Source organism: Urocitellus parryii, chromosome 6 (assembly GCF_045843805.1).
Source record: "Urocitellus parryii isolate mUroPar1 chromosome 6, mUroPar1.hap1, whole genome shotgun sequence".
Taxonomy (NCBI): domain Eukaryota; kingdom Metazoa; phylum Chordata; class Mammalia; order Rodentia; family Sciuridae; genus Urocitellus; species Urocitellus parryii.
In genome coordinates this window covers 101,331,962-101,351,786 of record NC_135536.1, presented here as the reverse complement: position 1 = coordinate 101,351,786, position 19,825 = coordinate 101,331,962, and the positions used below count along the sequence as shown (strand labels likewise).

Here is a 19,825-nt window from a genome sequence, read left to right as displayed (position 1 = left end):
ATGCTAGAATCCCAACTACTCAGGAGGCTGAGGCAGCAGGATTGGAGGATCAAGGCCAGTCTGGGGCCACTTAGTGAGACCCTGCCTCAAAATAAGAAGGGACTGAGTTGCAGCTTAGTGGTAGAGTGCCTCTGGGTGGAATTCCCATTACCACAAAAATAAATAAATAAATGAAAAATATTACCACAATACAATTATATCTCTATCAAGTTGGGTTAATGATAGACAAATCATTATCCTGTCTTATGTGTAGCTACTTTTTCCATTTACTCACTTTTTATTCAGATTGTTTTTTGATTCACAAAAATAAGTAAAATGAAAATATTGTACTTTTTTAGGTTACTATTTAATGTCTCAGTGTATAATCTTTTAAAATAATGGATTAAAAAGGCAAGTGCTGGGAGTTCAAGGGAAAAGTACATTTTTCAAATTGTTCCTTCAATGGAGAAATCATTTTGAAAGTCTTTTTAGAAATGGAAATTTTTGTTTCTAATATTTCTCTACTTGGAAGAAATTTTCTGTTTCTGGCATGTTACATTTCAAGAATATTGCCTGATGAAAATTGCAGCCATAGGAATTGCTAAATACAATTTTATCTTAAACAGAGAAATTAAATTTTTTTTAAATTTTGTATTTCTTTTCTTCAAATGAAACCTTCATTTCCAGATATTCTTTTTTTAATGCCTTTAACTTATGTTCATAATACTCAGAGGGGAAACTTATAAAATTGTTCCAGAATGAAAACAACCTAAACCTTTTTTATTTTTCCAAAAATTTCAACTAAAGGCAGTGCCCTACTCCAGGGATTACAAAAGAAAGTACGAGTTCTTCCGAAGAAAGTTGAAGAAGCAGGTTAGTGATATTTATAATAAGTACTTGGGAATGATCATTATGTCGACTGAAAATAATGGGAAATGCATTTTTGAAAGTAATAGTTTGTTTAATATTTGAAACAACTTTGAACACAGAGTTTCTCACAGAGAAAACTTGTTTATTCTTTGAGTTAACTGTTGTAAATCATTAGAGACCCGTAATTATTTAATGTCTATTTTTCAAGATATTTATAAAACGGAAAAATAGAATTAGAAGTTTCCTTAAACCTGGTCCTTCCTGGTGCAGTTTTGGAGGCTTGGTCTTTGTAGAATCTGAGTAAGAATAGGTCAGGTCAGGAAATCATATTCTTGTCATATCTTTGTGTTGGAGAACTTTGTATTCCTTCACTGCTTTGTTGTCTTCCAATAATATCTCTGTATCATTTTAAAATACAACTAAATGGAACAGTACTCTTGATGTTTGTCTCCTTATGTTTATCAAATATGTTCTTTACACTTTATTCCATCTCCACAAATTCAGTATGTTTAGTACTTGACTCATCGTCTGCCCATCCACTCATTTCTGCTGTTGATCATTTTTAAAGCTTTCCTAATTTAATTAGCTCTCTCATTTCCCCCTTTCCCTGCAGTTTAGGAACACTACCACTAGGTGGCTATATTGGGTTACAGTTTCTGCGGTTCTAAACTTGGAAGACTGCTTTTTCAAAGATTCAAGATGGTGGGTCTGCCACCACAGATTTTTCATCCAAAATTTTAGCAGAAATGAAATACAATAGGTTTTTGGTACAAATATTTTATGTCTTAATAAAATCCTTAAATATAAGCAACTTTTTAGACTCTTCTATTCTGAAAATTTGTTTCCTATGTCTAGGCCTTGGGATTTTAAATCTTTGTTGATGTATTTTTCTGGGGAATGTTTTTATTCTTAGTGCAAGTTTCTCCATTTGCCGCTCTGAGCACTTATCAACATATTAGGATACCCGTTAATGTCAGCTAGGCACAGAGATAAGAGACAAGGCCTTTGTTAACAGGCCACAGAAGCCATAATGAAAATAAGATAATTTATTGATTTTTCATAACATACTAGGCATTCTTTTTAGCAGGTTGCATGTATTATTTATTTAATCTCTATAGTAATTCTGTAAAGAAAGGACTATTATCACATTTTACAGGTGAGGAAACTGAGACACGTAGAGGTAGGCAATGTGATCAAGTCTCACATTTATTAAGTGGAAAAGCCAGATTCAAACTACATGGTCTGGCTCCAGGTCCATGTTCCTGACCAACAGGACATATCATATTGGTGATCAGAAGTTTTGTATGGAAATTACCCAGAATGTGGAAAGAGATAAGCATATGAAAGGAAGGTTAAGTGACCTAGTGTCATTCCAGGAGATTCAAGGCCACAGAGAGAGGACTGAGAATCTGAATCCTCAGATTAACAAAAATAAAAATAAGACAGAAATTTTTTTAAATATTAATAACCAATGTTTAAAAGCCTTGAGCTATCTTTAACATTTTCCTTTCTTTATTCTCAGCTTCTCATTAGAAGGAATAAAGATGACTAATAATTATTGTGCTCACCATGTACCAGATAGCATGTAAGCACTTGAAATGTATTATGCCATTGAGTCTTGAACAACCTGTGAGGTAGATATTATTTTCCCTATTTAACAGGTAAAGAAATTCAGCCTTAGAAAAGGCTCATAACTTATCCAAAGTCAGGCTCCAAATGGTAGAGTCAGGATTTGAACATAGGGCCTGATTTGAGATCAGGCCATGTCCTAGGTCACTGCTTCATTCACACACCAATTCCATGGCCCACTCTTCTTCCAGTACCATCTCTCCCTCAGAAGTCTCTTTGTCTTCTCTCACATGGGGTATTTCAGGGGCCTTAGTTGACCAGGGTTACACTTGTCTCCCCTTAGAACCACCCTTTACACCCAACCCCATCAGCATCTGAGGAGCTTCTGACCAGGAGGCACCTCTGCTCAGAGACTCTCTTCTTCATCTGGTATTCACACTTGTCCACCTCTGGCCCCAGACTACTTCTTCACCTTCTTCTTTTACTTCAATCTCTGTTTTTCCTTCCCTTCCTTTTCCTTCTCTTCCTCCTACCACATCCTCTGGCTATGAAATATATCAGATGCCTCCTTCCTGATTTTCCTCAATTCTTCCCTCTGTTCCTCTCCTGTACAAAGACTTCCTCTCAAAAATTCCTTGATTGCCTCATTTATAATTAAAAGCTCAATCTTCTGTGCTTCCACAGAACATTACCTAGAAGCAATTACTCTGCTCTTTTAAGTTCCAGAATTAGTAGCATTTACACTTGTTTCTCACCTGCACACCAGATTGCAAACTCTTTAAGGCAGCAGCCACATCTTATGCCATGTTTTTATTATCTATTCCTCCCATCCCTGGCCCCATGATGGTACCACCCAGATGGGACCCGTCCCAGAGCAAGTGAGTGACTTAGCTACATCAGCTGCCTAGTAGCCAGTCTAAACTTGCTCTTCTCCAATCTTGCTGTTATTTAAATTACACAAGCAATAAAGGAAACTACTTATATTTTGCTTACATTGCTTATATAAACTGCTTATGTTAATATGTTCTTTAGGGCTTTCTATATTCCCTAAGTTTACTAAGGGTAAATTGATGTTTGTCTCCTTGGCACTAATGCTCTTTTTTTTTTTCTTTTGAAGTGAGAGAATGTTGATAGCATATCTTAACTAATGGTTTCCACTTGAAAGTTGCACGCAAAGCACTCAAAAATAAAATACTCTGATATATTTTTATAAAATTGAGATCTGCCCAAGCAATACATAACTATATTTGTCATGTAAGCATAAGATGTCCAAAAAAAAAAAAGTTGTACAAAGAGCAGAAGCACAGACTTTCTTAACTTCTATTTTCCTCATTTTCTTCTTCTGTGAAATGAAGAATAATAATAGCTTCTTCACATTGTTGTTATGAAGAATAAATGAGTTGATGTGTTAAAATGCAGGAAGCAGTGCCTGGCATAGTCTGCAAATGTTAGCATGTGTTAGTAAGTGAAACAAAACAGACTGCAAAGAGAGAGATGGAACTAGGGGAAGCCCTGAATATTCAGGCAGGCAAAAGCGGGCAATGGCTAGACTACTGGTCACAGAATAGCCTTCTTGGAACTTAATATGGAAACCAAGATTCATGAAATGCCTCTATGTGAGCATTATCATCATCATCTATAACTTCTTTAGATATAAAAATCAGAAGTATTTGTCAGTAAGCGATTAGAGAAGATGCCTGAATCCTTTCATACCACATTGGAATATCAAGACAACGTGCTGCTTATGTTTCCCCTGACTGCATTTCTGAAAGAAAAAGGGACTTGGGCACAGTGTGGAATACCGTGAATGTTATGACTTCCTTAAGAGAGAAAAGTGTCATTGTGTTGAGTTGGTTTAAACCATAAGTCTCTCTTCTCTGGATTTTCAGAATGACATTCCAAACAAATTTGAAATGAAACTTCGCCGTGCAACTGTTCTCGAGGACTCCTACCGGAGAATTATGGGTGTCAAGAGAGCTGACTTCCTCAAGGCTCGACTCTGGATTGAGTTTGATGGTGAAAAGGGTTTAGATTATGGAGGAGTTGCCAGAGAATGGTTCTTCCTGATCTCAAAGGAAATGTTTAACCCTTATTATGGGTTGTTTGAATATTCTGCTACGTAAGTACCTTTATTTGTATTTATTTATTTATTTGTTTTTGAGACAGGTATTACTGTTGCCCAGGCTGGCCTTAAATTCGTGGCCTTAAATCCTCCTGTCTCAGCCTCCCAAGTAACTGGAACTATAGATGTATGCCACTGCATCCAGCATAAGCATCTTTAAATGCCTGTGTACAGAAGGGGGAAAAAATCACTATTCTGGAAATAATGTAACAGAGTTGCATGATATAAGGGAATGTATATTACAACACCAGAAAAGAAAGATTATAACTGATATTTCAGAAATGACTTTTTAAAACAGTGTTGAAGTATATATAACATAAAATTTATCATTTTAGTTGTTTTAAGTGTGCAGTTCACTGGCATCTTAAGTACATTCACTTTGTTGGGCAACCATCACTATCATCCATCTCCATAGCTCTCATCTTCCCAAAATGAAACTCAGTGCCCATTAAACACTGGACTCCCTGACTCCTGAAAACCACCATTCCTTTCTTTCCTAGGAATTCAACCACTCTTAGGTTCCTCATCTCAGTGGAATCCTACAGTATTTGTCCTTTTGTGTCTAATTTTACTTAGCATAATGACCTCAGGGTTCATCCGTGGTATAGCGTGCGCTATGATTTTCTACCTTCTTATTATTTGTTTATACCATATTTTATTTATGCATTCATCTGTCAATGGACAATTGCACTATTTCTACCTTTTGACTGAAATTACTCTTTTTAAAACCATGAAGTCCAATGGTCAAGTATAGTTCAGTAGAATTATTTGTCCTATTAAAATTTTTCTCTTAAATATCAAGAGAAGCATTTAGATGTTGTTGTCTTTTCAGGGATAATTATACTCTTCAGATAAATCCAAACTCTGGATTATGTAATGAAGATCACCTCTCTTACTTCAAGTTTATTGGCCGGGTAGCTGGGATGGCAGTTTATCATGGCAAGCTGTTGGATGGTTAGTATCAACCACAAAAAAAATTTTTTTAAATGTAATCATCTGTTTTCTTTCACTTGGTAATCATTTTAAATATATTTAATTTCTTACAAGGTTTTTTCATCCGCCCATTTTACAAGATGATGCTACACAAACCAATAACACTTCATGACATGGAATCAGTGGTAGGTCTTTTTCACTTTTTCATGTGGAGAGATGACAATTTAACAGGCAGCTGAACATTTTGAAGAATTAGCTTTTAATGTTTCGGACTACCAATGAACACCTTCCTCATTCTATTAAGAAAATTTTCTTTCATAATAAAGTTGAGGGCTAGGGTTGTGGCTCAGTGGTAGAGCGCTTGCCTAACATGCATGAGACACTAGGTTCTGTCTCTGGCACCATGTAAAAAAATAAACAAATAAAATAAAGGTATTGTGTCCATCTACAACTAAAACAAATATTTAAGATAAATGAAATTGAAAGAATGTTATGGCATACATGCATGTATCTAACACTCACAATTGACTTATTTTCTATATTTATTATAAACTGTGTCCATCAATACATCTTAGTTTTTTCACACATTGCAAAGTAAATTGCAGAAATTATCAGTATACTTCCCCCTAAATACATTACACTACACAACAGTGAGATATTTTTTACATCAGTATTTGAATTTTGGTCTTTTATGATGAATGGTATGTGCTTTAAAAATGGCAGCGCAGAGGCAGGCCTTGGGGGGGGGGGCTATAAAGAAAAGAAACCCAAAGAAAAACTCCCTGAGCACACATGGATTCCAAGAGCTCCTGCTAAATACTAAGTTTTTTATTCCTTCCTTGTTACACATTATCAGTGCAAAGCAGTATGATTCTTCATAAATCTTAAGATTGTACAGTTATTTGAGTGGGTTAGTTGAAGTCCTGTATTTGAGATTTCTCTTTAACTTGGGCCAGGTACAAACACCTGCTCATAGCTACATAAATATTTCATACAGACTCATAGGCCACATGAGATATCCAGGATATCCAGGAAGTAAAGACTTCTCTAAAAACTGCTTTCTTTAATCCTTTAATTGAATAATAAAATCTATACCACCACTATTTTCACATACAGAGAGATTTCTAAACCACTCTGTTGGTTGATAGATTTTTACTCTTGCGCTAACCTGTGATCTGTCACTTTGTAGTAATTGTATGTATATATAGAGAAGATGTCCAACCCTTTCATCTTTCTCCCAATTATTCAGACTCTTATCCTACTTTTTTCTTCCAAATTCAGGTGTCTTTATATATTTCTTAAAATGCGATTTTTCTGATCTAGGACAGTGAATATTACAACTCACTAAGATGGATTCTTGAAAATGATCCAACAGAATTGGACCTCAGGTTTATCATAGATGAAGAACTTTTTGGACAGGTTTGTGGATTTTTCTCAAAGTGAAACATAGTTTTTGAAACATAATGTTGTAACTTAAGTTTAGGGGTTAATACACATTTCTGTGCTCTATTTTTACATTTATTTTCCAATAACAAAAGCTGTCTCTCAGCAAGAATTGTGTTTTCTTTGACATTTGACTCATTCCATATTTATTTTAGTAGAACTAATATTTAAGTTTTCTTAGCTTTTAGCTTTTGAATGGATTTAATTTAAAATACCAGGTTTCTGGTATAACTATAATATTTATACTTTTTTATTTTTTTCACTAAAATAACATATCAGTGTATCCTGTTCAATTTTAGACACATCAACACGAGTTGAAAAATGGTGGATCAGAAATTGTTGTCACCAATAAGAACAAAAAAGAGTACATTTAGTAAGTATTTTATTAGTATTTTCTTAGAGATAATTTTTTACTTTTCTTCTGAGACAATACTTCTTGCTTTCTTTCTATTCCTCTATGGCCAGAATCTCAATGTTCTTTTTCTCAGAGAAATAAAATATGGTATTAACTGCTTATATTCAACATTTGCCTTGGGCTTAACTAGTTTTTATTTTCTGTTTATAACTGGAATAAGTATGTCTTAAGACTTTTTCCTTGGTTTATGTGAGAAAGAGCAATATTGTTGGTTTGGATTTTTTTTTTTTTAGTCTTGTAATTCAGTGGCGATTCGTCAACCGAATCCAGAAGCAAATGGCTGCTTTTAAAGAGGTATTCATTTTCTTTTGTTTGCTTTTCTGTAATTACAAAGTAAAATCTATGAGTTTCAAATATTGGGCCTCACTGCATCTGAATAAAATAAGTATATGCTTATTTTGTACAACCATTCTTAATTATGTGTTAACAACATATTCCATGAATAGATGTTTGCCATTAAAATTCAATCATTTGAGAAGTCTAAACAATGAACATTGACAGTCCCCTTCGACACCTCTCACTGCCCCTCACCTTTCCCCCGTGCCACTCTCCTTGCCTTCAGTAACCTTTGGAGAACACAAGAACTAGAGTGCTCTAAGGATAAGTGTGATGTGTTGTTTTTTTTTTTTTTCCTGAATACAATTGTATCCTACTTAGTGTTCTATGACGTGCTTTCTTCCCTTATCAAATATTTACTGGAGACCTTTACATGTCATTGCTACCCTTCTTTGTGGTCACATTTTATTTGTAATGTGAATTCATAAGGTATTTAAGCTTCCCCACCTGGCGGACACATAGGCTATTGTAGAGCACTCTTTTTTAAAAAAAAATATTTATTTTTCAGTTGTAGTTGGACATAATATCTTTATTTATTTGTTTGTTTGTTTGTTTTTATGTGGTGCTGAGGATCAAACCCAGGGCCTCTCACGTGCAAGGCGAGTGCTCTACCACTGAGCCACAACCCCAGCCCCTAGCGCACTCATTTCTTAAGCTAACTTAAAAGCTTCTGTTAAGTATGTATCATGTACTTTTTCATTTATTCAGTATTGCACTCTATGTGTCTAGTGCTATGTGAAGCAAAAGGACATGGTTCCTGCCATCAAGGAACATTCGATCTAAAGTGTGAGACGAATGCAGAAGAGAGTGGGGAGAGGTGAAGGAAGGACTAGTGGTATTGGCCAAGCATAAAGAGAAATGCCCTTCTGCAGAATGAGTTGGCAGCATGGTGGGGTCTGGCAGGACCGGGCTATGTGCACATTAGAGAAAATACAAGCAATGGAGTGAGGTGGCTTGAGCAAGCAAGAGGGAAGGAATAAGCCTTGTGAGCTGACAGCACCAGACCTGTTTGTCAAGCATAGAGCTTGGCATTCTCTCTGAAGTCAAGTGAGAGGAAGGATGAGGTGGGATTAAAGGCTGTTAAACAATAAAACACCAGGATTCAATTCACTTTTTATTCAAATCATTCTGCAAGTGAAATCAGGGAGGGCAAGCCTAGCAGCAAACTTCCCAGCAGTGGAGAAAGGGCTGCCTAGTAATGTAGGTATAGACCTTGGGTGGGAAGAGCATTGTCCCCGCATCTCAGTGGTATTCAAGAAGGGATATTTAAAGATAGGGATGATCTGGGGTGACAATATGGATTTGGGATCATTTGCATTTGTTTCTCGAGGCTGTGGGCTAGAGAAGACAGGAAATGAAAAAGAGTGAAGGTAGGTGGCCACCCTGGAGGCCTGGGAACCAGCATCTTCAGTGTTGTTTGTGAACAGATGGTAAAAAGGGTGACCTCAGAGGAGATTGACAAAGATGGGCAGTGTGAGATATCAAGAGCAAAGTTTCAAGAACAAAGATATTTTTAACAATATCATACTGCAGAGAAGTCAAATAAGGAATGAGAAGTGTTTATTAGATATAGCTACAAAGGTGACTTTGACTTTTTCCAGAAGAGTTCCAGGGAAGCAGTAGTTTAGATCTCAGATGGAAGTGGGTGAAGGGAGAGTTAGAAGAGGAGCAACTGGATTCAGTCAGTAAATGAACTGTCAAGAACTTGGCTGTGAGTGCTGGGTGTGGTGGCAGCTGTAATCCCAGCCTTGTAAGCTGAGGCAGGAGGATCATGAGTTCAAAGCCAGCCTCAGCAAAAATGGGACACTAAGCAACTCAGAGAGACTCTGTCTTTAAATAAAATACAAAATAGGGCTGGGGATGTGGCTCAGTGGTCGAGTGCCCCTGAGTTCAAACCCCAGTCCATGAGATGACCTCCCCAAAGTAGCAGATGAAGTACCTGCAGAGGCTGGCCTGCGGAATGAGGTGATTCCCTCTTGTGCTCTGCAGTGGGCAGGCTAGATGGATGTCATGCTGCATAATTACCTCTATTTTCTTTCTCAAATAGAAATTATCTGCTTGTAAAGAAAGGAAGACGTCATGTATATCTAAAAAGAACAAATAATTTAAAAAAAAAGGGGGTGATGTGGGGCCTGGGTTTGTGGCTCAGTGATAGAACATTTGCCTGGCACGGCGTGAGGCACACTGGGTTGGATACTCAGCACCCCATAAAATAAATAAATAAATAAATAAAATGAAGATATTGTGTTCATCTACAACTAAAAACATTTTTTTAAAAATGGTAATGTGGGGGAGGAAGAAGTTTGATAAGTAAAGGAATGTTTTAAAAGAATCGTTTTAAGAAATAATGAAAGAGAACAGACTATGGGCACATATATTTTCTTGTCAATATTGAGATATCAGTGAATAAATATATAGTGGTAAAAATTTATGTGAAAGTGAGACCCAGAACCTGAAGTATAAAAATGTCCACTGAGCCTGCTAACCAGGTTTTAAAATATGTGTTTTTTTTTCCTACTAGGGATTTTTTGAACTAATACCACAGGATCTCATCAAAATTTTTGATGAAAATGAACTGGAGGTAAGAAAGATTATTTTATATTGAAACAGAAGTTTTGTACTCATTATTTTTCTTGCTTAATAGTTCTTATTACATTTCTTATTATGTAGCTTCTCATGTGTGGATTGGGAGATGTGGATGTGAATGACTGGAAAGAACATACAAAGTATAAAAATGGCTACAATGTAAATCATCAAGTCATACAGTGGTTTTGGAAGGTAATTTGAAACTTATGTTTTCACAGATTATTTTGTGGTAGGTTAAATCATATTTATGTCAACTCTTTATTAAGTATACTAGTAGATTACATATAGATAATGCAGAAAAATATGTAGCCCATCAAAAATTACATTTGGTTTTACATATGTACATACATCTTCTGGGTGTGGTCCCAACTGCCATAAATATTTAGAAATAAGTAAGGAATGTGTTTAGAATGTAGTAAATGGTTATGATAGGTTGAAATAGGCATAGTTTTTTTACTAAAGTGGGGACTCTTAAGAGAACTGTCATAGCCTGCAGTGTGTTTTTGGGGACCCCTGCTGTATGTCATTCAATGACATCAATTAATGTAATTTTTAAAGAGTCGTGAGTCATAGCCAGGCACAGTGGTGCATACCTATAATCCAAGCCACTCAGGAGGCTGAGACAGGAGGATTATAAATTTGAGGCCTGCCTTAGCAACCCTGTCTCAAAATAAGGGATGGGGATGGAGCTCAGTGGTGAAATCCCTGAATTCAATCCCTGGTACTAAATAAACAAATAAAGTCATAAGTCACATCTGAAAAGATGTTTTTGTTATACTTCATTAGGCCATAATCCCATTCTAAAGAGTTAACATGAAGACTTGTATATAAAATTTCAAGAGCTTATAAACTATAAAAACAAATTTAAAGAAGAAAACATGCAAATTTAATAAGTAATTATTAAGTCTCTTGCTAAATTCTGATAGCATATTTTTCTGGATAACTTTTTTACTTTTTTTCCAGTACTCTTTCCTAAATGAAGTTTTTATCTCATTCAGGCTGTTTTAATGATGGATTCAGAAAAAAGAATAAGATTACTTCAGTTTGTCACTGGCACATCCCGTGTGCCTATGAATGGTTTTGCTGAACTATATGGTAAGGATTTTCCATGGATCATGGAAAAAAATGGAGTGATGCCAAATGTCTTTATGACTCATTAATCTTCAGGTGTCTATCATTTACACTAATGTGTTTGGCTTGATTTAAAAAAAAAAGAATTTAGATTTTTAAGTGATAGAATTACAAACACTGAAATAGGCCATTATTTATACCTGCTAATCAAATGGAGGCAAAAAACAGAAAAATGGCTCAAGTTAGTTTCCATTTTTTTTTAATATTTATTTTTTAGTTGTAGTTGGACACAATATCTTTAGTTTATTTGTTTATTTTTATGTGGTGCTGAGAATCGAAGCCAGGACTTCGCCTGTGCTAGGGGAGTACTCTACCTGAGCCACAACCCCAGCCCAATTTCCATTCTTGAACTTTAAATTCTATTCCTACTATGCTTCCAGTACAGAACAAGCATTGCCGCTAGAGTGATAGTTCAGTGCAGCATTTCAAGTTCCTTTGAATGTTAATTAGCATACAATAATAAACAAAGAGTATTTTTGCAAAATATACCTGGGGAAAAGCTGACTAAGGAAAATACAGTGGTTGCCTCTGATCTGAGGGGTTTTTTTTTCTGTGATTTCAGTGCCCTCAGCCAGCCACAAACTGAAACTTTAAGTGGATATTTTGAAACAGACAATTATCACATGGCTCTTGTTATAGTATACTGGTATAATTGTTCTATTTTGTTACTGGTTATTGTTGTTCATCTCATACTGTGCCTAATTATAAATTTAGCTTTTTATCATAAGCACATATGCATAGAAAAAAACAATATATACAGGGTTCAATACTGTCTACCATTTCAACCTCCCAAGTCATTGGTAAATTTACACACCAGAGTGTTTCATTAAAAAGTACTATTTCTGATACAGATCTGTGTTTTATCTTTTTTAAAAAATTATAAAATAGCTGGTAAGAGTGTATGAAATTTAAGTTTGAGAAAACAATGGATTACAGAAAGTATACAAATGGAAGGCATTATTGCATGGTATTTGTTTTATAAAAAAAGACTTCTTGAAATTTCTTTGATATTACAAAGTTTTAAACTTGGTATATGTTAAGCAAACAATGAAAATTACTATGAAAGTACAAATGTAGCCAGGCATGGTGGCACATGCTTGTAATCCCAGTGACTCATGAGGCTGAGACAGGAGGATGAAAGTTCAAGGGCAGCCTCAGCAACTTTGTGAGACCCTGTCTCAAAATAAAGTTTTAAAAAGAGATGGGGATGTGGTTCAGTAATAGAGCTGTGTGAGGCCTAGAGTGTATGAGGCTCTGGGGTCAACCTTTAGCACTACAAAGGGAAAAAAAAATCCATAAAGATATGAGAAATAGGGCTGGGGATATAGCTCAGTTGGTAGAGTGCTTACCTCCCACACACAGGGCCCTGAGTTCAATCCCCAGCACCACCAAAAAAAAAAAAAAGAAAGAAAGAAAAAAAGATATGAGGAACAAACCTTTAAGCAAAGGTGTAGTTAAATTTGAAGTCCTTCTTAGAGCAATAAAGAACTGTTTCTTGGGAGCTAGAAGTCAGGGACTGTGCAGGTAATTGCCAACCTGAATTTTTCATGCAAATAGAAGCAGTTTCTATCTGATGTCTTGCCAGCCTTCTGTCTTCTTGGCACACCTGGTCTTCTTCGGAAGCTTATTTATATGTGTTTGCTTAACGTGTCAGGCAGCTTCTCTACACAGGGCTCCCACTCAGAGTGGTTATTAGCTTTGCTACTAGCCAGTTGGTTCGTTCCTCACCTAATTGTAATTCTTAGCCTTTGTCTTTTTAATAGACTCACCACAACTCCCTTGCCTTTATCTTCTCTAGCCAGTTAGTAGAGAAAATCTAGGCAGCACAGACAAATATCCCTCTCCGTCTCTAGCTGCTCCACCTTCCCTCTTTTATTCAACCCAGGCCTACAGCCGTCCACTGATTTCATGAACGGTCTGGAATTTGAGGGAAATATCCCACACAGAGCCCATCATTTGTTAAATATAAATGCAAATGTGTATGTATTTACAGAAAGAAGTAATGGTTGCTTTAAAATAGTAGTATTATAACACAACATAATACAGCCAGTCAAAAAAATATGTTAAGTGTCTCTCAGCAAACTTGGAGTTTTCACATTAGATGATTTGGGTGAAACAATCAAGAGTGTACATAATATGATCCTATGTTATGGAAAATGATGGCAAAGACTGAAATTCTAACTGTGAACATAATTGTGATGGGCAATGTATGAAAACTTATGCTTTTGAGAAAACTTTTAATACAGAGAATACTGAATATTTTTAGTGCCACTTCTGGCAATTATACATACACATTTGGATGCAATTAGAGATATGAAGAAAAGTATGGAAAGTTATAGATTAGGTTGTCGACACTGATTATTTAGTGGTTGGTGGATTTGAAGATTGGAAAAAGAAAAACTAAGTGAAAACTCTGAAGGAAAAAAAGAGATGGTATCTAGAAACGTCCACAATGGAATAAAACTGTAGACTGTATAACAGGACATATACACATAAAATTCTCTATATGAATATGCACATGCATGACACAAAAATGCATGACAATATTTACCAAGAATTAATGGTAGGATTTTATATGATTTTTATATCCTTCATTATATCTTATTCTATTACCTTGATTTTTACAATGACATTATTTAAATAATCCAAAAAATTAAAGATATTTTCAGTGGGACTCAAAAAAAAGAAATGTCAGTGTAGCTATAAAGGAAATCATTCATAGAAATGCAGTTGTGTTCAGTGCTAGCAAATAGGAAAGGCATTATCAGGGGCACCATGCCAGAGGCAGAAGGACAAGGTACTCACAAATAACAGACAAGGAACCTCATTTCATGGCTTGACAATGAAGCCATCAAGCGCAGTCAGGCTTGGGTTTTGAAATACCTAGGGATTCCTGCTTAGAGTAAGTAAAATCAAAGAAACACTCCTTTTTTTTATAGGCTCAAATGGACCACAGTCATTTACAGTTGAACAGTGGGGTACCCCTGAAAAGCTGCCAAGAGCTCATACCTGGTAAGCAGTTGTTTCGGCCCCTAACTCCCCATAGAACAAATCCTTAGAGAGTAGAAAGTTTTCCTAAGTGTTCCTCTAGCTACAGCTGGCCTAGCCCTATCTTCTGCCGTGTTGGTGGCAGCTATGGAGGAGGAGACAGTGACACTAACCCAGACACAGGTGTTTCTTCACCAGGTAGGCCTGGTCTCAAAGACTAGGTAGTTGAATACTGGAGAGACCCATCTCACCTCTTGACCATATGTTGCCACCATTGCGTGGGTAGTGAGCTATCCCAGCAGGAACCAACACACTCCCTTTCAAAGACTGAAATGGCAGGAACCCAGGTATTTGGAAATTGAGGTAGGTATAGGAGGAATCTACCAACTAGTCATGGAGAGAGTCCATGCTTAGAGTCCAGTCCTGCATGACTTCTGTCCCAGTAAGAGGACGTCTGTAGTGCTGTGGGAACACACTCATCCCACGTAGCACTGTGTTTGCCGACAATGAGACTTGCTTTGCCAGTGTCTTTCCTAACCAGTTCCTCTCTGTTCTTTCAGCTTTAATCGCTTGGACTTGCCACCCTATGAATCATTTGAAGAATTATGGGATAAACTTCAGATGGCGATTGAAAACGCTCAGGGTTTTGATGGAGTTGATTAGATTACAAATAACAGTCTCTGGTGTTTTTACTGCCACGGTTTTATAAGCAGATTCACAACTTCAGGTTTTCCAGGGAACTGCTAAAACTTGGCCACTGATTCTTCCCAGATATTGGAGAAAATCATTTAAAACACTAGAAGAAATAGTATGACGGTTTTACTGTTATTTCAATCACTTTTAAGTAATGTTTTGCATTAATACAGTTATCTCATTCTGTCTTTGGAGTTCACACTACAGGATATAAGTCCTGTGTGCCTGAAATAGTGAGTTTTATCCTTAACATTTACCTCTTTTGCAGTATTTGCCAGGCAGTTCTTTCTTAAACTACTGAAATTATAACTGTGAAATATCTATGATAAGTGTCATGTGTGAAAAGTTTGATGCTTTTTGAGAAGGAAAACTGAAATTTTGGGGGAAATACTTTCATATGGAGTAAACTACAATATATTTAGTGCTACTTACACTATTTATTATCTTAGACTTGCCTAATGCACCTTACTGCCCAGATTTTTGGAAAAAAAACTTGTAAAATGTGTTACCTAATTTTTTAATCATTTGACTCATTTGCAAAAAAAAATCATTTACTTCTTCACATCAAAAGCATTTGGCTTTTGTTAATTGACATCCTTATACTAAACAAGGTGGTTCATAAGACATGTGAAGTAAATTCCTCTGTGCAATAGGTGAAAAGTACTAAGCCTTCCTCTGGCCTGTATAGCCTTTTGGTTCCTTAGTGTAGTTACCACTTTTTCAAGTTTTTAGTGTAGTTAGAAGAACCCCTTCATGCAACATTAAAGCTCCACAAAGCAGTATTTCTAAATATGCCTTGAAGATCTGAGTTAAATGTGTAATACTTGCCTTTACTAGTCTCTCTTTATACTTGCACAATTATGTAGTAAATACATGTTTACAGGGTTTATTATGTTTACAGGTTAAGCTAACTTCTGCAGTTGCATTTTTATATTTTAGTATCGTTTTAGTATATAAAAAAAAAATAATTTGTTAAAAATAACCAAAGAATAGTTAAATGCATAATTTGTACTAAATTTGTTATCACATTTCTTATATTTTCTAAAATACTGTTTACTATGAAAATGATGTTTTATTATAAATTCAGTCTTTCAGGCAAAACGCTACAGATAGAATCCTACTTTAACCAAATTGAAGCACCGAAAGAACACGTGCATGTATTCAGCACTGACTGAATGCCTGCCATGTGTACAGCCCTGGGGTAAGCTTGTCAGTGACAGTGACATCAGCTCAGTCTTCATCCTCAAGGAACTGACAAGTGTGTAAATGAGTTTGTAAACAATCCAAAGCAGGGGTGGGCAGAATAAGGCATCTAGGTTCTAGTGCACCTGCAAAGATTAAAGTGTGCCAAGACTATATTTATATGTTTCATACATTTATTGGAATGACTATATAGAAAATGCTCTTATAAAAAAATTAAATCTGTTTATCAATGTGATATCTTGGTGATATAGGAATAATTGTAAATATATGTTTAAACATTCTTATATACATACAAATGCTCTGTGAGACTTGTAAAAAGTATTTCTGGCCATTGGTATAAGTTTGTTGGGGTATTACATGAGTACCCACCAGCACCTGGTAGATATTTCTAATGACAGTAGCAAAACCACTTTTCAGACACCACATTATCAGTTGGGTTTACAGAAAATAATCCACAGATGAGTGCATCCTTCACCATTGTCAGCAAGCATTTAAGCATGACCACCAGCTATAGTCTTAGTTATATCATTTACCAACTGTGTGAACTGAAACAAGTTAACCTCTCTGGGCTCCTGTTTCTTCACCTGTTAAGTGAGAATATTCATACCCACCCTTGCTAACATGCAAGATTGTTATAAGCTCCTGAGAGAGAAAAAATTAGAAAGTGATTTAGTAACATATTATAATCAGAGGATGTTTTGTTGCTAGCCATCAAATTTTTGTCAAATCAGGTGTCCCAACTGACTATGCTCCAAAAGAAGAATTTCTTCATTTAAAAATGAAGGGCTGGGGTTGTGGTTCAGTCGTAGAGCACTTGCCTAGCATGTGTGAGGCACTGGGTTCAATTGTTAGCACCACATATAAATAGAAAACAAAATAAATATCCATTGACAACTAAAAAAAAATGACCTGTATTAAATAAAGATGTTGATACATATCTGATATAGACTACGTATTTTTATATATGTGTATATATGTGTATCTATATATGGATCTTACCATCAGAATTCATTTTCTCCACATCAGCAGAGTAATATTAACATGGGCCAGTGCATTTCAGTAGTGTCCTTATTATGTAGAACTGAATGTGAAAGCTATTTTTGTTAAAGCAGGATTATATATGGTTTTTATAATATCTATGAAATATCATATATTAGAGCTTCAGAAAACATCAGGCTTTTTATTCATCTGACTGATCCTCATTTGAATAATACTATGAGTTCAGATAGAACATGGTATTAATGAGACCAGACTTGCTTCTGCCCACCCCCCAGCCAGAAACCATCATCCTCTCATCTCCTAGGTGTGGGCCGATCGTCCAGAAGGAACCTCTATCACACAACATGGCCCTTCATCACAGAGAGAAAAGTGTCTCAAATGCATTCTCTGCTAGAGAACCAACAAGGTCATTTTCATAAAACAAGGACATTGACTTGTCTATAAATTACAAGTACATCAGTTTATCCTATATTTTCTCTAATCAAAAAAATTTAGCCAACAAAATTGTATTAGGAATGCAAGTTTAAATGGTATTTGTTTTAGTTTTATTTATAATGCTGAAGTTATTCCATACAAATATCAAGTTAAACAATCTGTTTTGATTATAAGCTATTTGACATTGTTTTTTTTTAAATCTTATGGTAAATATCAAGATTAATGTATCAAATTATATTGCATACTTTAATATGTAAAATCATTTTTAAAATCTTGATTCCACAAATAAAGTTCTAATTTTAAAAACAAAACTGACTCATTTTTTAAAATATTTTTTTAGTTCTTGATAGACCTTTACTTATTTTTATTTATTTATATGTGGTGCTGAGAATCAAACCCTGTGGGAAGCCATTCTCGTATGTGATTTGAGTTACCTCCCTGGCTGGGTGAGAGGCGCTTAGACACAACTGTGTCAGAGCTTTCCCCACCCTGTCCCAGGTGCGAGGGTTTGTCCATGTGGAGGTGTGCCTGACCACTGACCCTGACCTTGGAATGGCCCCCCCTCGACATTCATTGAATGGAATTTTCCCTTGAATTTTTTGTTCCCCCAATAAAATCTTACTCCCTGGCGTGTTCTCTCTTTCTCGCTGGCCTCTTGTGTTAACCTCGATAGCGATTTGGTGGCTGGAGGCAGGAGCTAGGAGGAGCCGTCTCTGGAGCTGGGCATTAAAGGTAACGAGAATTATGTCTCTTTAATTTTAAAACTCACTAGTTAATTTTTATGCTTCAAACCTCTATTATGAAGTTCGAATGCTGGTCACGTGGCAGAAAATCTAGTGCCTCACACATGCCAGGCAAGTGTGCTACTGCTGAGCTACAGTTCCAGCCCTGTGACTCATTTTTAAACTGAAATGTTATCAAGCCAGGGGTAATGACTTCTAATTCTCCAATCTTGAATTTACAGCTGATGAACTAAGATGATTATAAATTTAATCAGAGATAGTCAATCTCCACTTTACATAAAGGTCATGTTCCAAACATCTGGTTGATAATGAAATATTCAATAGAAAAAAGTTCCAAAGAGTCTGGATGTCAGAAACAGGGCTGCACATGGAAGAAGCTAGCTTTAACCTCTTGGTAGTAATGTTAAGTCACTTTATAACATTGTTTCTAGGAGAAAAGGAGTTCTGGCTGTTTATTATGAAGCAAGCATCATTTCCTCCTTTCACTTAGGCACCAAGAAGGTTCTCAATAAGAAGGGAATTCATGGGGTTAGGGCTGGGGCTTAGTGGTAGACTGTTCACCTAGCATGTGTGAGGCACTGAGTTTGATCTTCAGCACCACATAAAAATAAATAAAATAAAGGTGTTGTGTCCATCCACAACTAAAAAAAAAAAATTTTTTTTTTAAAGAGAGAGTGAGAGAGAGAGAGAGAGAATTTTTTAACATTTATTTTTTAGTTCTCGGCGGACACAACATCTTTGTTGGTATGTGGTGCTGAGGATCGAACCCGGGCCACACGCATGCCAGGCGAGCGCGCTACCGCTTGAGCCACATCCCCAGCCCTAAAAAAAATTTTTTTAAAAAAGGGAATTCACTTCTACCTCTAGTCAACCTGGTCCTGAGAAGGTGCTATTCTGGTCTCATAGTTCTACCACAATTCAGACCATAGTTTTTTAATTCTGGGGACCCAGGCCACTGCCCTCTGCTTCCGTCCTTCCCATTCTAACCTGGAGGATCACTAGCCCACACTATGCTTCACCTGTACAGGAAGTCCCTGCTCTACTATCCATCATATTGTACATTCTTTTATAACACTAAAGTGTTAGAATCTCAGGACCGTGCTATTAATAGAGTCTCAGCAGGTTTTTGTGTTTTTTCCTTCCCCTGCAATCCATTCCATGCAGTCCCTCCATCCAGTGTTTTCTTTTTAATTGCAAGTGTGATCAGGTTGCTGTACTGCCAAACAACCTCTGTGAGAGCTCTCCAGAGCTGGAAGCATGAAGTCCAAACCTGTTAGCATGAGTGCAGTCCATCGTCAGCCTGAAGAATCAGTTCCCCCTTCAATCAGTCCTCACTCGGATCCCCTCTATTCCACCCAAATCAGGCTCCCTCCCTCCCCT

General features: G+C 36.3%; 1 protein-coding gene across 2 annotated transcripts in view; it reads left to right on the top strand.

The window, feature by feature from the left end:
* The window catches only part of Nedd4 (NEDD4 E3 ubiquitin protein ligase), a 121,613-nt gene extending 103,698 nt beyond the window's left edge, over window positions 1–17,915 (top strand). The window contains exons 14-25 of one of the 2 annotated variants that reach the window (XM_026413407.2): window positions 787–852; window positions 4,308–4,537; window positions 5,373–5,494; window positions 5,588–5,658; window positions 6,797–6,892; window positions 7,216–7,289; window positions 7,565–7,625; window positions 10,189–10,248; window positions 10,338–10,445; window positions 11,252–11,348; window positions 14,324–14,396; window positions 14,933–17,915. In XM_026413407.2, coding sequence (XP_026269192.2) covers window positions 787–852; window positions 4,308–4,537; window positions 5,373–5,494; window positions 5,588–5,658; window positions 6,797–6,892; window positions 7,216–7,289; window positions 7,565–7,625; window positions 10,189–10,248; window positions 10,338–10,445; window positions 11,252–11,348; window positions 14,324–14,396; window positions 14,933–15,035 — 1,161 coding nt within the window. In that variant the 3' untranslated portion in view covers window positions 15,036–17,915. The remainder of the gene's footprint in view (window positions 1–786; window positions 853–4,307; window positions 4,538–5,372; window positions 5,495–5,587; window positions 5,659–6,796; window positions 6,893–7,215; window positions 7,290–7,564; window positions 7,626–10,188; window positions 10,249–10,337; window positions 10,446–11,251; window positions 11,349–14,323; window positions 14,397–14,932) is intronic. The other variant, XM_026413408.2, reaches the window with a different exon arrangement.
* Window positions 17,916–19,825: the final 1,910 nt, after the last annotated feature.